This window comes from Rhinatrema bivittatum, chromosome 3 (assembly GCF_901001135.1).
Source record: "Rhinatrema bivittatum chromosome 3, aRhiBiv1.1, whole genome shotgun sequence".
Classification (NCBI taxonomy): Eukaryota; Metazoa; Chordata; class Amphibia; order Gymnophiona; family Rhinatrematidae; genus Rhinatrema; species Rhinatrema bivittatum.
This window is the reverse complement of record NC_042617.1, coordinates 265743309-265758034: the sequence shown is the minus strand read 5'-3', so window position 1 is coordinate 265758034 and position 14726 is coordinate 265743309. Positions and strand designations below refer to the sequence as shown.

Below are 14726 nucleotides of genomic sequence, written 5' to 3'. Positions count from 1 at the left end.
CAGACTGGAAGGAATTTTTCTATCCCTAACCCTAACCTTCCTACCTTTCCCTCTCCACTCCTCTCCTCCCTGACCCCTAACCCCTTCCTACCTACTTACTTACTTTTTTTTGTTGGATTACTTACTGCTTTTTCCTCATTAGCCTCTACATATTTCTCCCCTTCATGTATGAGTCTCACAATGCCAATTTTGCACTTCCTTCTATTACTAATATATTTTTTAAAAAGTCTTTTCCGTTCTGTTTTATCGTAGTTACTATTTTTCTTTTCCTCCCTTACCTTTCCAGCTAGAAAACCATAAAGGCCTCTCTTTCCTCTTTTGTTTATTTACTTTCCTAACAAAAAAAGTTAGTTGCCCTTATAATATCGCCTTTTAGTTTTGCCCTAGGCTTTCACCCAGCCATAATCCAACAAAAAAAAGTAAGTAGGTAGGAAGGGGTTAGGGGTCAGGGAGAAGAGGAGAGGAGTCCATGGTATTTTTGCATTTCTGACTACTTTTCCATCTTCTCTTAGCTTTTCGAGATTTGGGATGAACGTGACTCCTGCTGCCCTGGAGGAGGTATAGGGAGGTGTGATGCCACAGTTTGAATTGGGTAGGGGTTTGATTTATCCTTGCCTGATCTGATCCTTGTATAGGGGACTAAAAGCTGTGTGTGGCCGCAAAAAAATGTATGTGCGGCTGCGCATGCATGCAGCTTAACGGGAACTCCAAGATAAGAATCAAAAATTCAGGCATGGCTCCTTTACAGTTTTCTAGTTGGCACTTTGAGTTTCTGCAGTTTTTTTTCCCAAACATAATTACTGGGTTTTAAAACAATAAGGGGCAGATTTTCAAAGCCCTACGCACGTAAATCCAGCAGGATTTACGCGCAAATGGGGGTTACACACGCCGGCCTATTTTCAAAAGGCCCAGCAGCACGCATAAAGGCCTGGGGTGTGTGCAAGTCCCGGGGCTTGCAAAAGGGGCAAGGCATGGGTGGTTCGGGGCGGGGGTGGGGCCAGAGGCCTCCACACGGCCCCTGTGCCAGGGGATTGTGCGCCAGCACTCAGCCGGCATGCGCAAGTTACGCGTGAAATAAAGGTACGAGGGGTTTTTTTGGGCTGGAGGGAAGGGACGGGAAGGTGGGGGGGGGGGAACAGGGAAAGCCAGTTGGTCTCCCCAAGGGCTTGGCGTGCACAAGGTGCACTAGTGTCCACCCCCTTGTGTGCGTCAATCCCTAATTTTATAACCTGCGTGCGGCTGCGCGTGCATCTTATAAAATTGGGCATACGTTTGTGCGCCACGCGCATACCTAAGGGGCAGATTTTCAAAGCCCTACGCGCGCCAGGCCTATTTTCAAAAGGCCCAGCAGAGCTGGTAAAGCCCCGGGATGTGTGGAAATCCCAGCGCTTGAAAAAAGGAGCGGGCCGTGGGTGGGCAGTCTAGGGGCAGGGTGGGGGCAGGGTTGGAACCTCCAGGCACAGCGGCTATTTGCTGCTGTGCCCGGGATCGCGGGCCGGCCATCGGCCAGTGCGCCCAATTTGCGCCTGCCCAAGGCAGGTGATACTGGGTAAGAAAATTTTTTTAGGGGGGTTTAGCTTAGGGCTGGGGGGGGGGGGGGGGCGGGAGAGTTAAGGGAAGGGAAAGTGGGGTGAGGGGGTAGGGAAGTTCTCTCCCAGGCCACTCCAATTTTGGAGTGGCCTGGGAGGGAACAGAGGAAGGCAGTGCAGCTCAGTGCGCACAAAGTGCACAATTTTGCACCCCCTTGCACGCGCCGACCCCTGATTTTATAACATGCACACAGCTGCACGCACATGTTATAAAATTGGGTGTACATCTGTGTGTGCCGGGTTGCGCGCACAAATGTACGCCACGCGCATATGTTTTAAAATCTGCCCCTAAGTAATATGAAACAGCAAACAACATAAACCATTATCAACAATGATGCAAATATGCAAAATCTATTAAGATTGTGACATAGTAAGTCCTCATTGTTACTTTCCTTCCCTACCCCTCTCCAGATAAAACAATGCTTCTGAAAACAGCAATGGTTGAGCAGTGATGAAATCAGTGAAGGTAGCAAATGTAATTAAAATAAAATAGTATAAAATGAAAATAACATAGAATAAAATAACATAACATATAATAGATTGTGGACTCAACAAAATATGAGGCAAATCCTGAATATACAGTTTGCAACTTTAGGTTCAATTCACAATCAACAGTAGTATGAGAGGTATAAGTTCATATAAAACATATATGTAAGCTGTAATAGAAGGGAATCCTACCTTCTCCTCCTCTCGGTTTGTTTATACTCAGTACAGATCAGCAACTAAAGAGTAGGAATCAAAATTCTCACCATTGGTGAGAGAGATGCTATAAATTCCTACCAAATTTCCAACATATTTTTCTATTTTTTGTTTGAGATGGATTTTGCAGTAAGGAATTCAAAGGTCAGTAATTTGATCATTCTAGATTTCCAGTGGGCAAAAACTAGACTATCACTCTTACTCCAAGTGGATAGAATTGTTTTGGGGTTTTTTTGCTATTAAACTAACTTTGTCTAGAAATAGTCTTGTATTTATTCCTAACTGTGGGTGAGATGCTCTGTAAACACCAAAGAGCCATAACAAAGGGTTGTTTGGTAGAAGTAAAGCACAGGTGGCAAACTCCGGTCCTCGAGGACCACAAACAGGCCAGGTTTTCAGGATATCCACAATGAATATACATGAGATAGATCTGCATGCTCTGCCTCCAATGTATGCAAGGGCATACATTGGAGGCAGAGAAGGGCAACCAAAATGATAAAGGAGATGAAACAGCTCCCCTATGAGGAAAGGCTGAAGAGGTTAGGGCTGTTCAGCTTGGAGAAGAGACGGCTGAGTGGGGATATGATATAGGTCTTTAAAATCATGAGAGGGTAAATGTGAATCGGTTATTTACTCTTTTGGATAATAGAAGGACTAGGGGCACTCCTTAAAGTTAGCAAGTAACACATTTAAAACTAATCGGAGAAAATTCTTTTTCAGTCAACACACAATTAAGCTCTGGAATTTGTACCAGAGAATGTGGTTAGTGCAGTTAGTGTAGCTGGGTTTAAAAAAGGTTTGGATAAGTTAATGGAGAAGTCCATTAACTGGTATTAATCAAGTTGTCTTAGAGAATAGCCACTGCTATTACTGCCATCAGCAGCATGGGATCTACTTAGTGTTCAGGTACTTGCCAGGTACTTGTAGCCTGGATTGGCCACTGTTGGAATCAAGATGCTGGGCTTGATGGACCCTTGGTCAGACCCAGTATGGCAATTTCTTATGTTTTAAAGTGATGTTTTGATAATTTATTTTCTCTTTTATATTTTATTATGAATGTTTTAGTGTAAACCACTTAGAATTGTAGCTAATATGGTATACAAATATTTAAATTAATGAATAAATAAGCCAGACATTCTATGTAGTGCAACAATGGAAAAAGAGAACAAGCACAATTCCTCAAACATCAAACAATAAAATCAAGAAATATAAAAAATATAATAAATATTCATAATAGTAAAAATGTACTAATAAAAATAATATTTCAAAAATAACTGACAATAGAAGATTCAAGAAATAAAAACTCATATACAATTTTTTAAAATTTCCCAAAAACCAATACATTTCAAATCAGCAGACACTTAAAATAACATCCAAATATTTAAATTAATAAGGATAAAAAAAAAAGTCATGCTCTCCATACCTGGGAACTTTCACTCTGAGGTTGTCCTGGATTTGTGGGAGTGGGGTGCACAAATTTTCTCTTATCTTTTATATTTTATATATATATATATATATATATATATATATATATATATATATATATATATATATATATATATATATATATATATATATATACACACATAACACACACACACATATACACGTGCTTCCTCTCTCACACATACTCACATATGCTCTCTAAGAACATAAGAAAGAACATAAGAACATGCTGGAGACAATACCCTTATTCAATAAACATACACATGGTTACTGTGACTCCAACATCGCTCTAAGCTACAACAGCAAGAGGAAATGTGGAAAAAAGGATTCACACTCACAAAGTGGGGAGTAGCTGGCTTGTTACGGCGGTTACTACCCCAAACCAAATAAGCCTGATACTTCACTTTCAATGCATATCCAGCATAGCTCTCTGCTTCAACGGCAGGGGAGAAGAAAAACTGATACTTCACGCATATCCAGCATAGCTCTCTGCTTCAACAGCAGGGGAGAAGAAAAAAGGATTCGCACTCACAAAGCGGGGAGTAGCTGGCTTGTTACGGCGGTTACTACCCCAAACCAAATAAGCCTGATACTTCACTTTCAATGCATATCCTGCTTCAACGGCAGGGGAGAAGAAAAACTGATACTTCACGCATATCCAGCATAGCTCTCTGCTTCAACGGCAGGGGAGAAGAAAAACTGATACTACAAGCATATCCAGCATAGCTCCCTGCTTCAACGGCAGGGGAGAAGAAAAACAACCAATAAGGGCTGAATAACACAGTCTGGGTAAAACAAATAAGCATGGGTGTAGCTTGCTTATTGCGGCGGTTACTTCCCCTACTACCCATAACTAATCAAGCTTGATATTTCACTTGGTTGCAGCTCCATCACTGCTCTCTACATTAATGGTGGGGGTGGAAGGGAAATAGAACCAAAGAGCTAAGAGAAACAGATAAGTATGAGAAAAAAATGTGAAGCTTGCTGGGCAGACTGGATGGGCCGTTTGGTCTTCTTCTGCCGTCATTTCTATGCAATACTGGGTCAGAACAAGGGTCAATAAAGCCCAGCATCCTGTTTCCAACAGTGGCAATCCAGGTCATAAGAACATGGCAAGTACCCAAAAACTAAGTCTATTCCACTTATGTTTCCTCTTAATCTCATTTAATTGTAAAGCCTGTTGCTGATTTATTGTTTATTTATAATGTTTCCTCTTAATCTCATTTAATTGTAAAGCCTGTTGCTGATTTATTGTTCATTGTAAACCGAGGTGATGTTTTTACGTGCCGCGGTATATAAAAAATCTCTAAATCTCTAAATAAATAAATAAATAAATAAATAAAATAAATTCCATGTTACTGTTGCTAGTAATAGCAGTGGCTATTTTCTAAGTCAACTTAATTAATAGCATGTAATGGACTTCTACTCCAAGAACTTATCCAATTCTTTTTTAAACCTAGCTACATTAACTGCACTAAACAATTCCTCTGGCAACAAATTCCAGAGTTTAATTGTGTGTTGAGTGAAAAAGAACTTTCTCCGATTAGTTTTAAATGTGCCACATACTAACTTCATGGAGTGCCCCTTTGTCTTTCTATTATCTGAAAGAGTAAATAACCGATTCACATCTACCTGTTCTAGACCTCTCATGATTTTAAACACCTATCATATCCCCCCTCAGCCGTCTCTTCTCCAAGCTGAAAATTTCTAACCTCTTTAGTCTTTCCTCATAGGGGAGCTGTTCCATTCCCCTTATCATTTTGGTCGCCCTTCTCTGTACCTTCTCCATCGCAACTATATCTTTTTTGAGATGCAGTGACCAGAATTGTACACAGTATTCAAAATGCGGTCTCACCATGGAGCGATATGGAGGCATTATGACATTTTCTGTTTTATTCACCATTCCCTTTCTAATAATTCCCAACATTATGTTTGCTTTTTTGACTGCCGCAGCACACTAAACCGACAATTTCAATGTGTTATCCACTATGATGCCTAGATCTCTTTCTTGGGTGGTTGCTCCTAATATGGAACCTAACATTGTGTAACGGGCTACGGGTTGGCCAACCTGTGGAAAACTTTGTTTTCCATCTGGTCGTTTTTTTTTCTCGGCAATTTTCACCAAAAAAAACCCCACCCAACCCTTAAAATTTAGTTATTTACAACGCCCCCACCCTCCGATCCCCCCCCCCCCACAAAACCTGCCTAAAATCCATGGTGGTCCAGCAGGGGTCCCGGGAGCGATCTCCTGCTCTCTGGCTGTCGGTAGCCAGTAAACAAAATGGCGCCGGTGGCCCTTTGCCCTTACCATATGACAGGGGCTACCGTGCCATTGGTCAGCCCCTGTCACATAGTAGGAGCAATGGACAGCTGGTGCCATCTTAGGAGGCAGAAACCTATGTTATCATAAATTAGAATTTACAATCCTAGTCTCAAAACATCCCCAAAATGTTTCCAAATCATTCAGGAGAGTTCTGCAACACCCTCATTTTAAGCATTGTTGAAGGAGATGGACTTGCTATACTTTCTCAGAGAGATCATATAAATCACAGGAGCTGAGTTGCTATATTTAAGTACCATGAGGTCCATATTCAAAAGCATTTAGCTAAGTCTGGCTAACTCAAGCTAAATGCTTTTGAATATGGACCTCATGGTACTTAAATATAGCAACTCAGCTCCTGTGGTTTATATTATCTCTCTGAGAAAGTATAGCAAGTCCATCTCCTGCAACAATGCTTAAAATGAGGGTGTTGCAGAACTCTCCTGAATGATTTAGAAACATTTTGGGGATGTTTTGAGACTAGGATTGTAAATTCTAATTTATGATAACATAGGTTTCTGCCTCCTTTTTATATACTTTTGGCCGAATTTTAAATTGGCCATGTATTGCACATAATAATCGCCACTTACGCGCATGGCCCGGGCCCTACACGCGCTGCATGCATTTTCAAAAGGGCCCGGCCACGCGCATAAGTGGCAATACGCGCACACGTGCTGGGTCCTGAGAAAGGGGTGGGCCTGGGAGGCAGGGAGGGAGGAGGCGGGGCGGAGGCCGGCCAGGACAGCGGCCATTAGCTGCTGTCCCGGGGAAGCGCCTGCCGGCAGCCGACCAGCTCACATAAATTACTTCTGCTCCCGAGGAGCTGTAAGTAATAAAATAAAAAAAGTGGCAAGGTAGGATAGGTTTAGGGGGTGGGGAAGGGAGGGGAAGGGAAGGGAAAGGAAAGCTAGGCAGGGGGTTATTGAGGTTCCCTCCCAGTCTACTACTTAATTGGAAATTGTGAATTCTGTCTTACCAAACCCAGCATCCACTGGAATCACCCAGTCTCCTGGCTTAACATCACTGACTTTGCTGCCAACTTCCAGTACCTCTCCTAGACCTTCATTTCCACCAATTGCAGGGACTGGTGGTAAAACAGCATAGGTGCCTAAAAAAGACCCAAGGGAACAGACAGGTTTTTTTTGAAAAAGAATATGTTCATGCACTACTGTAGAGTACTTTGTAAGAGATGAATTGCTAGGATCATTTCTTGGCTTGTAAATATAAACAGTTTACTAGCACACACATGCATGCACCTTAAGAAAGCTAATGCATGTTGCACCTGTGCAGTCTTTAGCTTTGTGATTACTACAATATATCATGGTGCTCCAACTGATCCTGCCCCCCTCCCCCAGCCAGTTGGGCGTTCAGGTGTCCCTGATGAATATGCATAAGCTACTTCTGCATATACTACCTTCTGTGTACGCAAATATTTTTCTTGCCGACTGACTGGGGTGGGGAGCTGGCAATAACTGGTTTGAGCACCTCTGCTATCTAATGATGCACCATAAGCACATATCAGATGAAGGAACCAATTGGAAATCTCTTACAGGCATATGGCTAATCGTTAATGTAAGCATTTTAAAATGTTTGCACAAGTTCTTGTATAAGAGCAGGAGTGCATGTTAATACAAAGATAATTTACACTGTAAAACTATTTCTCCCACTTAAAAAAACGGAAATATTTTCATTCTGCAATCATTTTTGTTACTGTAGAATTTTTGATAAATCCTCCATGGAATGCTAAATCTATTTGCCATTACCCAGTGTTGGTAGAACATTTCTGCACTCTTTGCTATACAGTGAATATGCCTATTGCTCTGGAGGCCCAGTATTTCAGTTTTCCTATGTAGCATTTCAACTTGAACTCATTCTTGCTTTGCAATATTTCCCCATACTCAGCAGGGTGGGCTAATGTGTCTACTCTGTTATTTTACCTTGAAGCATATTAATGTCTGCGGGATTGACAGGTGCAGCCAGCATTTTAATCCGAATATCTTCATCCCCAACTAGTGGCAGCAGCACTTTTTCTAACCTGTAGAGGTAAAGTTTGCATTACTGCTCCAGGAACCAGACCCAGGAAACCAGCAAATCCATGTGTCTTTTAGTAGATAATTCAGGGACACCAAGCGAAAGTGGAAATGTCTGATACAGATTAATGATGAGAGAACTTGCTTTGTCTAAAATAGAACTCATTAGAACTTTATAGATTTGAGTTTGATCAAAAGAGACATTTTCAGACTGGCTGAATTTTGCTTTCCCTTGTCATTGATGTTCATGAAAGCAGAGGCATTTTCAAACAACAGACGATCTCTCTGAGTTGTCATGGCCCTCTTTCATACCAATGATTGCTTAAAAGAGCCCTCAGAACATTACAGGCACAGTTAACATCATGATTTACAGTAGATATAGAGTGAAAAATTATAGGAGAGGCAAGATGATGTTTATTTTTGTTGTTACTGCTTCTATTTATTTTATAGTGAAGGTTTACATTGCTTTTTAGTTCAGTATACTTTTAAATAATATTTTTCCTTAGTAAATTTTCAAAGCTGTGTTCAGTTCATTGGCCCAGTGAAAGTGCTATGCCTGATGGAACTGAAAACATGGTTATATACACAGGCATTTAAGCAAATGGAAGGAGAATCAAAGAGCAAAAAAGTGATATTTTTGTAACATTTATAGGAATTATATTGTTATTTTATTTGATTTAACTTTATTTTTAGTGATTGTATTTAAATTTGAAGAATTTTAAGTTTTATTTGGATATTATTATTTAATTGATTATTTTATGATTTTAGTTTGATTTTATTTATTTGATTGATAAGATTGTTTTTTTATGTGAACTGTAAACCATTGTGATGGCACCCCAAACGATGGTATAGAAAAATTGTCACATAAATAAATAAATGATGAGTGAGACCTGGGTGTTACGCCCATCGGTTGCAGACGGCTGCGACCTCTCATGCTCACCTCTTTTTCTGCTGCATCTTCATTCCTGGGACGAATGGTGGTCTCCGCCAGCAACACCGACCAGCCTAGTGTCCCTGGGATGGCGTGGGCGCTGCCAATTGCCATCTTGGACCAGGGATCACTTAGGCACGTGCGCGCATGGGCCACTCTTGTACACATCATGGCAGGAAACTTGGGGCATCCCCCCTGAATGATGTCATCTGCCTCTGGTACTTAAACTAATCGGCCCTTCACTGCTACGAGTTAGCAAGGACTTCCTTCCTGGTGAATTCCACTCTTCGCACTTCTGTTCCAGTTTCGTCTTTGGTGTGAGACTCTTTGGGTACCCGCTCCTCAGGGGCCCTATCCATCTCTGGTTATCTGCTCCTCAGAGGACCCTCTGCCTTGATCTACTATCAGTCCCTCTCCCTGGGACCTTCTCTGAAACTGAGTCCTTTGAGTAACTATTTCTACGGACATCTGCTATCTAAAGCCTCGTTGGGGATTCGCTGCTGTGTACCCCGTGCATCGGAGCACTACTGCTTCTCCTCTGAAGGAACCACTCCAGTATACCCTGCCTACTGGCTATTGCTGCACTTTGGACAAACCTTTTCATTCCATCTCTGAGACTCGCTTGCAGGCCACTACTAGAGATGTGCATTCGTTTATCATGAATTAGGCAATTTTTTCAAAATTGCCTAATTCGTCATGGGTCTGGTCCCGAACCCCGAAACAGATTTTCCCCGAACTTCGGGGAAAAAATATGTTTTTCGGGTTTGTATGGGGGGAGGGGCACATTTTATTTTTTTTAAATAAAAAACCAACCCAAGCATTAAAATTTACTATAATACAACCCCTCCCCCCACCATCCCGATCCCTCCCCAAGACTTACTAACATCCCTGGTGGTCCAGCGGGGTCCCGCAAGTGATTTCTCCCTCCGTGCCGTCAGGCTGTCCGGACTGCCTCGCATCAAAATGGCACTGATAGCCTTTGACCTACTATGTCACAGGGGCTACTGGTGCCATTGGTCAGCCCCTGTCACATGGTAGGAGCAATGGATGGCCGGCGCCATCTTGTGCTCCTACCATGTGATACATGCGAGGCAGGCCGGTCAGCCTGACGGCATGGAGGGAGAAATCACTTGTGGGATCCCGCTGGACCAACAGGGATGTTAGTAAATTTTGGGGAGGGATCGGGATAGTGGTGGGGGAGGGGTTGTATTTAATGTATTATAGTAAATTTTAATGCTTGGGGTGGGTTTTTTTGAGCTTTGTTTTCCCGCGTCGTTTTTTGGGCCCGTTTTGTTTTTCCCCACTTAGTTTTTGTTCGTTTTTCCAAAAAACTAACCGAGGAAAAACAAACTTTACCCTGAAGCGTCCGACTCAAAAAAACGACACGGTAGAAAAAAATGAAGCTCATCTCTGGCCGCTACCAGATCTGCACATCCAAGCATTCTCCATTACAGTAAGACTTTCTGGCTTACCCCGCTCCGTGGACCACTACCAGATCATCATCTGTGACATCACCATCACCGGGTATACCCCCTGCTCTGAACTTTATTTTCTGCTATCAATAAAGACTATTTCACAGCTGTGTCTGACATTGCTGAGGCCACGCCTCCCTGTGAGCGGAGACACTCTCATCTCGGCCCAGGGTTTAACACTAGTACTAAATGTAATACTGGGTTTAGTTATAAGGAGGAGACTCAAGAAAAGGTACTTTGGGCATATACTGCTAGTGGTTTTTGTAATACTTGCAATGTACCATCCATAGAAAGAATTCTTCTGGAACTTGCATAATATAATATATGCAGTTGGTATCCCGTTTAAAAGAAAATACAAAGGTATGTATTCAGCCACTGCCTGGATTGCAAAGTTAGCCAGATAAATTTATCCAGCTAACAGGGTCATTCATCAAAATGCGTTATGGCAATAATGCCCACGATAACACGATAACGCATGCATTGACGCCATAAGGCACACGATAGTCATAGTAGTGCGTGGTGCAAATGTAAATTTTTCAAAGGGGTGGGATTGGGGAGGGGTTTAGGCGGGATTAATGAAAATGAGGGGCATTATCGCATGTTTTTAATGCCAGAAATAACGACACCTTTTTCCCTGGTGTTAAGCCCGAACGGCTGTAATGCAATTTGCGATAATTGCAAATTGCCTTTCAGCCATTTCTGGGCTTGAGGAAGGAGGGGGAGATGGGAGGGGAAGAGAGAGAGCGCCTCCTCAGTATTCAACAGCTAATAACTTGAGGTGAGGTTTTGGTGGTGGTTTGGGGTATTGGAGCCAGTTTTACATGCAGAGTGAGATGTTCGAACATCGCAGTACACATCAGTAAAGATTTGACATCATTTAGTGTGAGGAAAGTCTCACAAAGATGAGATTTCTACAATGTTCTCACCCTAGCTTGATGGACTCTATACCAGGATACTATCAAGCTAGGGTGTGAGAACATTGTAGAAATCTCATCTTTGTGTGACTTTCCTCACTCCAAATGATGGCAAATCTTCCCTGAGGTGTACTGCGATGTTCGAACATCACACTCTGCATGTAAAACTGGCTCCAATACCCTAAACCACCACCAAAACCTCACCTCAAGTTATTAGCTGTTGAATACTGAGGAGGCGCTCTCTCTCTCTCCCCCTCCCATCTCCCCCTCCTTCCTCAAGCCCAGAAATGGCTGGAATGCAATTTGCAATTTTTTTTCACAAATTGCGTTACAGCTGTTTTGGGCTTAACACAGGGAAAAAGGTGTAGTTACTTCCGGCATTAAAAAACATGCGATAATGCCCCTCATTTATAATCAAAACCTCACCTTGAGCTATTAGCTGGCCCTCCTATAGTGATATAAATAGTTAAGTACAGTGAAGGCCTTATAAAGAATATTTCTCTCTCTCTTTCTCTCTCTCTCCCCCCCCCCCCTCACAGAGCAAGTGGCAAAGTACAAGTATTGCAGGGTGCAAAAACCTTTAACACTCCCTGCAATACTACTGTGCAATAATCCTTAGCACGGGCATTATCCATGCAAAATTATAGCATTTTGATGAATCTAGGAGTAAGTTTGGAGAGATATTCAGTGGTGCAGCCACACTACTAAATATAGCAGGCTATCTTAAAAATAGCTGGATAAGTTTATCTGGCCAACTTTAGGACTGTTCTATGGCATGACCAGATTTAGTCGGATATGTTATCCAGTTGATCTAACTCTTCTCAGAACTGCCTTAATTTATCCAGTTACATTTTAGCTGGATAATGGAATATCCAGCTAACGTTTAGCCAGATAATTGATCAAAAGTTGGCATGTAGCTGGATAACTTGAATTGTCTGGTGAAATGCCTCTAAACATGGACCTCAGTGCTTACATTGGGAATCATTATTATTATTTATTGAACTTGGATGACTGCTAATCAATTAGGTTCATCAAAATGGGAATAGAAAAAATGAGCTTCATAATAATTATTCTTGTAGGGAATAACATGAGAAAAACAATGGTAAAAAAAAAAAAAGGCAAGGTATTGGGTTGCCAACCTGATACACACTTATGGAGCAGAGAACAAGAAAGAAAGAATTAGTGCAGATATCTTTCAGAGCCGAGTTGAAATAATCTGTACGGATAACACAGAGATGAAAAAAATTGCCAGGGGGGAATCACTTCCTTTCTATATCTTATTATATTCACAAATGTTTTGGACACAAATGGAAAAAACTGGAATGGGTGACACCAAGTTATGCAATTTGACATTTCATATAGAACAGCTGTCTATTTACTGCATATTGAAGATATTGTGCTATAAATGACATAAATTCTGCTGTAACTACATTCTGGCAAGCATTGCTGGACTATGTTTCTGTTCATTTTTGTTTCTTCTAATATACCTGACAAGGTACCCAGAGGATGTTCTGCTAAATACTACTCTCAGAGATGAAGGCAGAGCTTGTTAAATGTCAGTCTCTACACTTCAATCTTCTTTTACATTTTTTTGAGAAGAAAATCATGGAAAAATATTTCCTTCCAGTTGCATGAGCCCTCCCCCCCTTACAGGGATGCTTTCACTGCATTTTGGACAGTAGATCCCTGTCATCGTCTGTGATTTATGTAGGGGGTAGCAGGAGCCAGGCTCGGGTTTCGGAATGGGCAACATCAGCAAAGTGTTTCTGGCACCTGGGTGGCATCTGGACCTGTTGCCACAGCTCTGACCCCCACAGCACCATTTGGAGAAATTCAGCGTGAGGCTTACCTGCAGCCATTGTGTGCTGAAAGGTCCTGCAGCGCCCCCTGACCCTCGCAAGAGTTTCATGGTGATAGAAAACCCATGCAGGATAAGGGTGGAGGTGGGATGATGTAGGGCCAGCGTGACAATTGTAGGAGAGCCTGTGCTGAATTTGTCTGGTTGCTGCTGCTGTTGCGGGGCCGGTGCGGACTTAGAGATGCGGATGGAGGAAGTGGTGTGCCCACCTTCAGAGGGGAAGATTTGAGCAGGTGCTATTGGGGGTTGTGGGATTGGTCATTCCCCCTCTCTGCTTGTCCCCATTCCCTATTGGCACACTCAACTTAAATCTGGCCCTGGCAGGAGCTGGAGAAGGAAAGCCTCTGAAATGTCAGCTAAATCTTTTAGCATGCTGATTCTAGCAGTAGCAGTAATACTCTTAGTACCAGTGGCATAAATATTTGTGCCTATACATGTAGATCACATGGGGAGTGAACTGTATATTGCACGGCCATGTGGGTAGCTGAAATGCATAAGGTTGAAAGTTTTACAATTGGTAAATTACTAGTTCACCAGATTCCCCAGTTAATTCCCAACAAAATAAAAAATGAACTTAAAAGAAAATAATATAAGTAGCAACTTTTATTTTAGATTCGAAATAAACTGGCAGAGACAAACAGTAGCATCTTATTGCAAAAAAAAAAAAAAAAAAAGAAATATATTTCATCAGGTATTCTAATTACCATGGAACTAGTTTCCAGGACAGAAATAAGATATTCAGCAAGTCAACAATCTTTCAGATAAGTAACAATTTTTATTATTTTATTTGTCTTTTGTGTACTTAAAGTAATGTTACCTTTAGTGTTTTTAAGAACTAATACTTTGTGTGATTATACTTTTAAATAGACACTCAAGAAGAACCTCATCAGCTGATAAAGGATTCATCTCAGGTAAACAGTATTTATATACTATCTTATACTATTTGTATCTTAGTTCGTGTATCCCTTTCCTTCTCCTTTATTAACCATTGTCTCTCTTGATAATGCACACTTAACTTTATTTTCCCTTGCAGCTGAGGCTAAGTGGTGGAGCTAGATCTTGTTGCTAGTGAGCATGGGACTAGAATACCCTGGATGATGAGTTACTTTTCATGCTGGAGTATGAAGCTGGGGCTAGCTACTAGAGGGTTTGGCTTGTAGACGGACCTCTCTCCCTCTTGACCCCATAGAATTCTGCAGATCTACTACACTATCTTTAAAAAACTAAAAAAAAACAAAACGAACTCCCTATTCTGAAATATTCTTCTGCTTACTATTGCTCATTTAAAGTCCAGGTAAAATAATGCACTAATATTTCTAACTCAATAAAATAAAGGGTAATTAAATTCCCTAACTATAACACTTGAGGAAGCTATACTATTTATTCTTAGTAATCTACAAAAGTTTGTTGCTTCAGCAGCATTAAATCTTCTCCAGTAGTGAGTGTAATGTTGGAGCATTCAATCAC

The 14726-nt window shown here is 41.6% G+C and overlaps 1 protein-coding gene across 2 annotated transcripts in view; it reads right to left on the bottom strand.

The window, feature by feature from the left end:
- Nucleotides 1–14726, bottom strand: part of LOC115087403 (enoyl-[acyl-carrier-protein] reductase, mitochondrial-like) — a 72065-nt gene that overhangs the window by 38765 nt on the left and 18574 nt on the right. The window contains exons 1-2 of one of the 2 annotated variants that reach the window (XM_029594545.1): nucleotides 7992–8084; nucleotides 7031–7162 (exon numbers count right to left, since the gene is read on the bottom strand). The exons of the other annotated variant lie outside the window; for it this stretch is intronic. Coding sequence (XP_029450405.1) covers nucleotides 7031–7162; nucleotides 7992–8037 — 178 coding nt within the window. The 5' untranslated portion in view covers nucleotides 8038–8084. Of the gene's footprint in view, nucleotides 1–7030; nucleotides 7163–7991; nucleotides 8085–14726 lie in introns of those variants that run through there. 2 annotated transcript variants of the gene reach the window in all.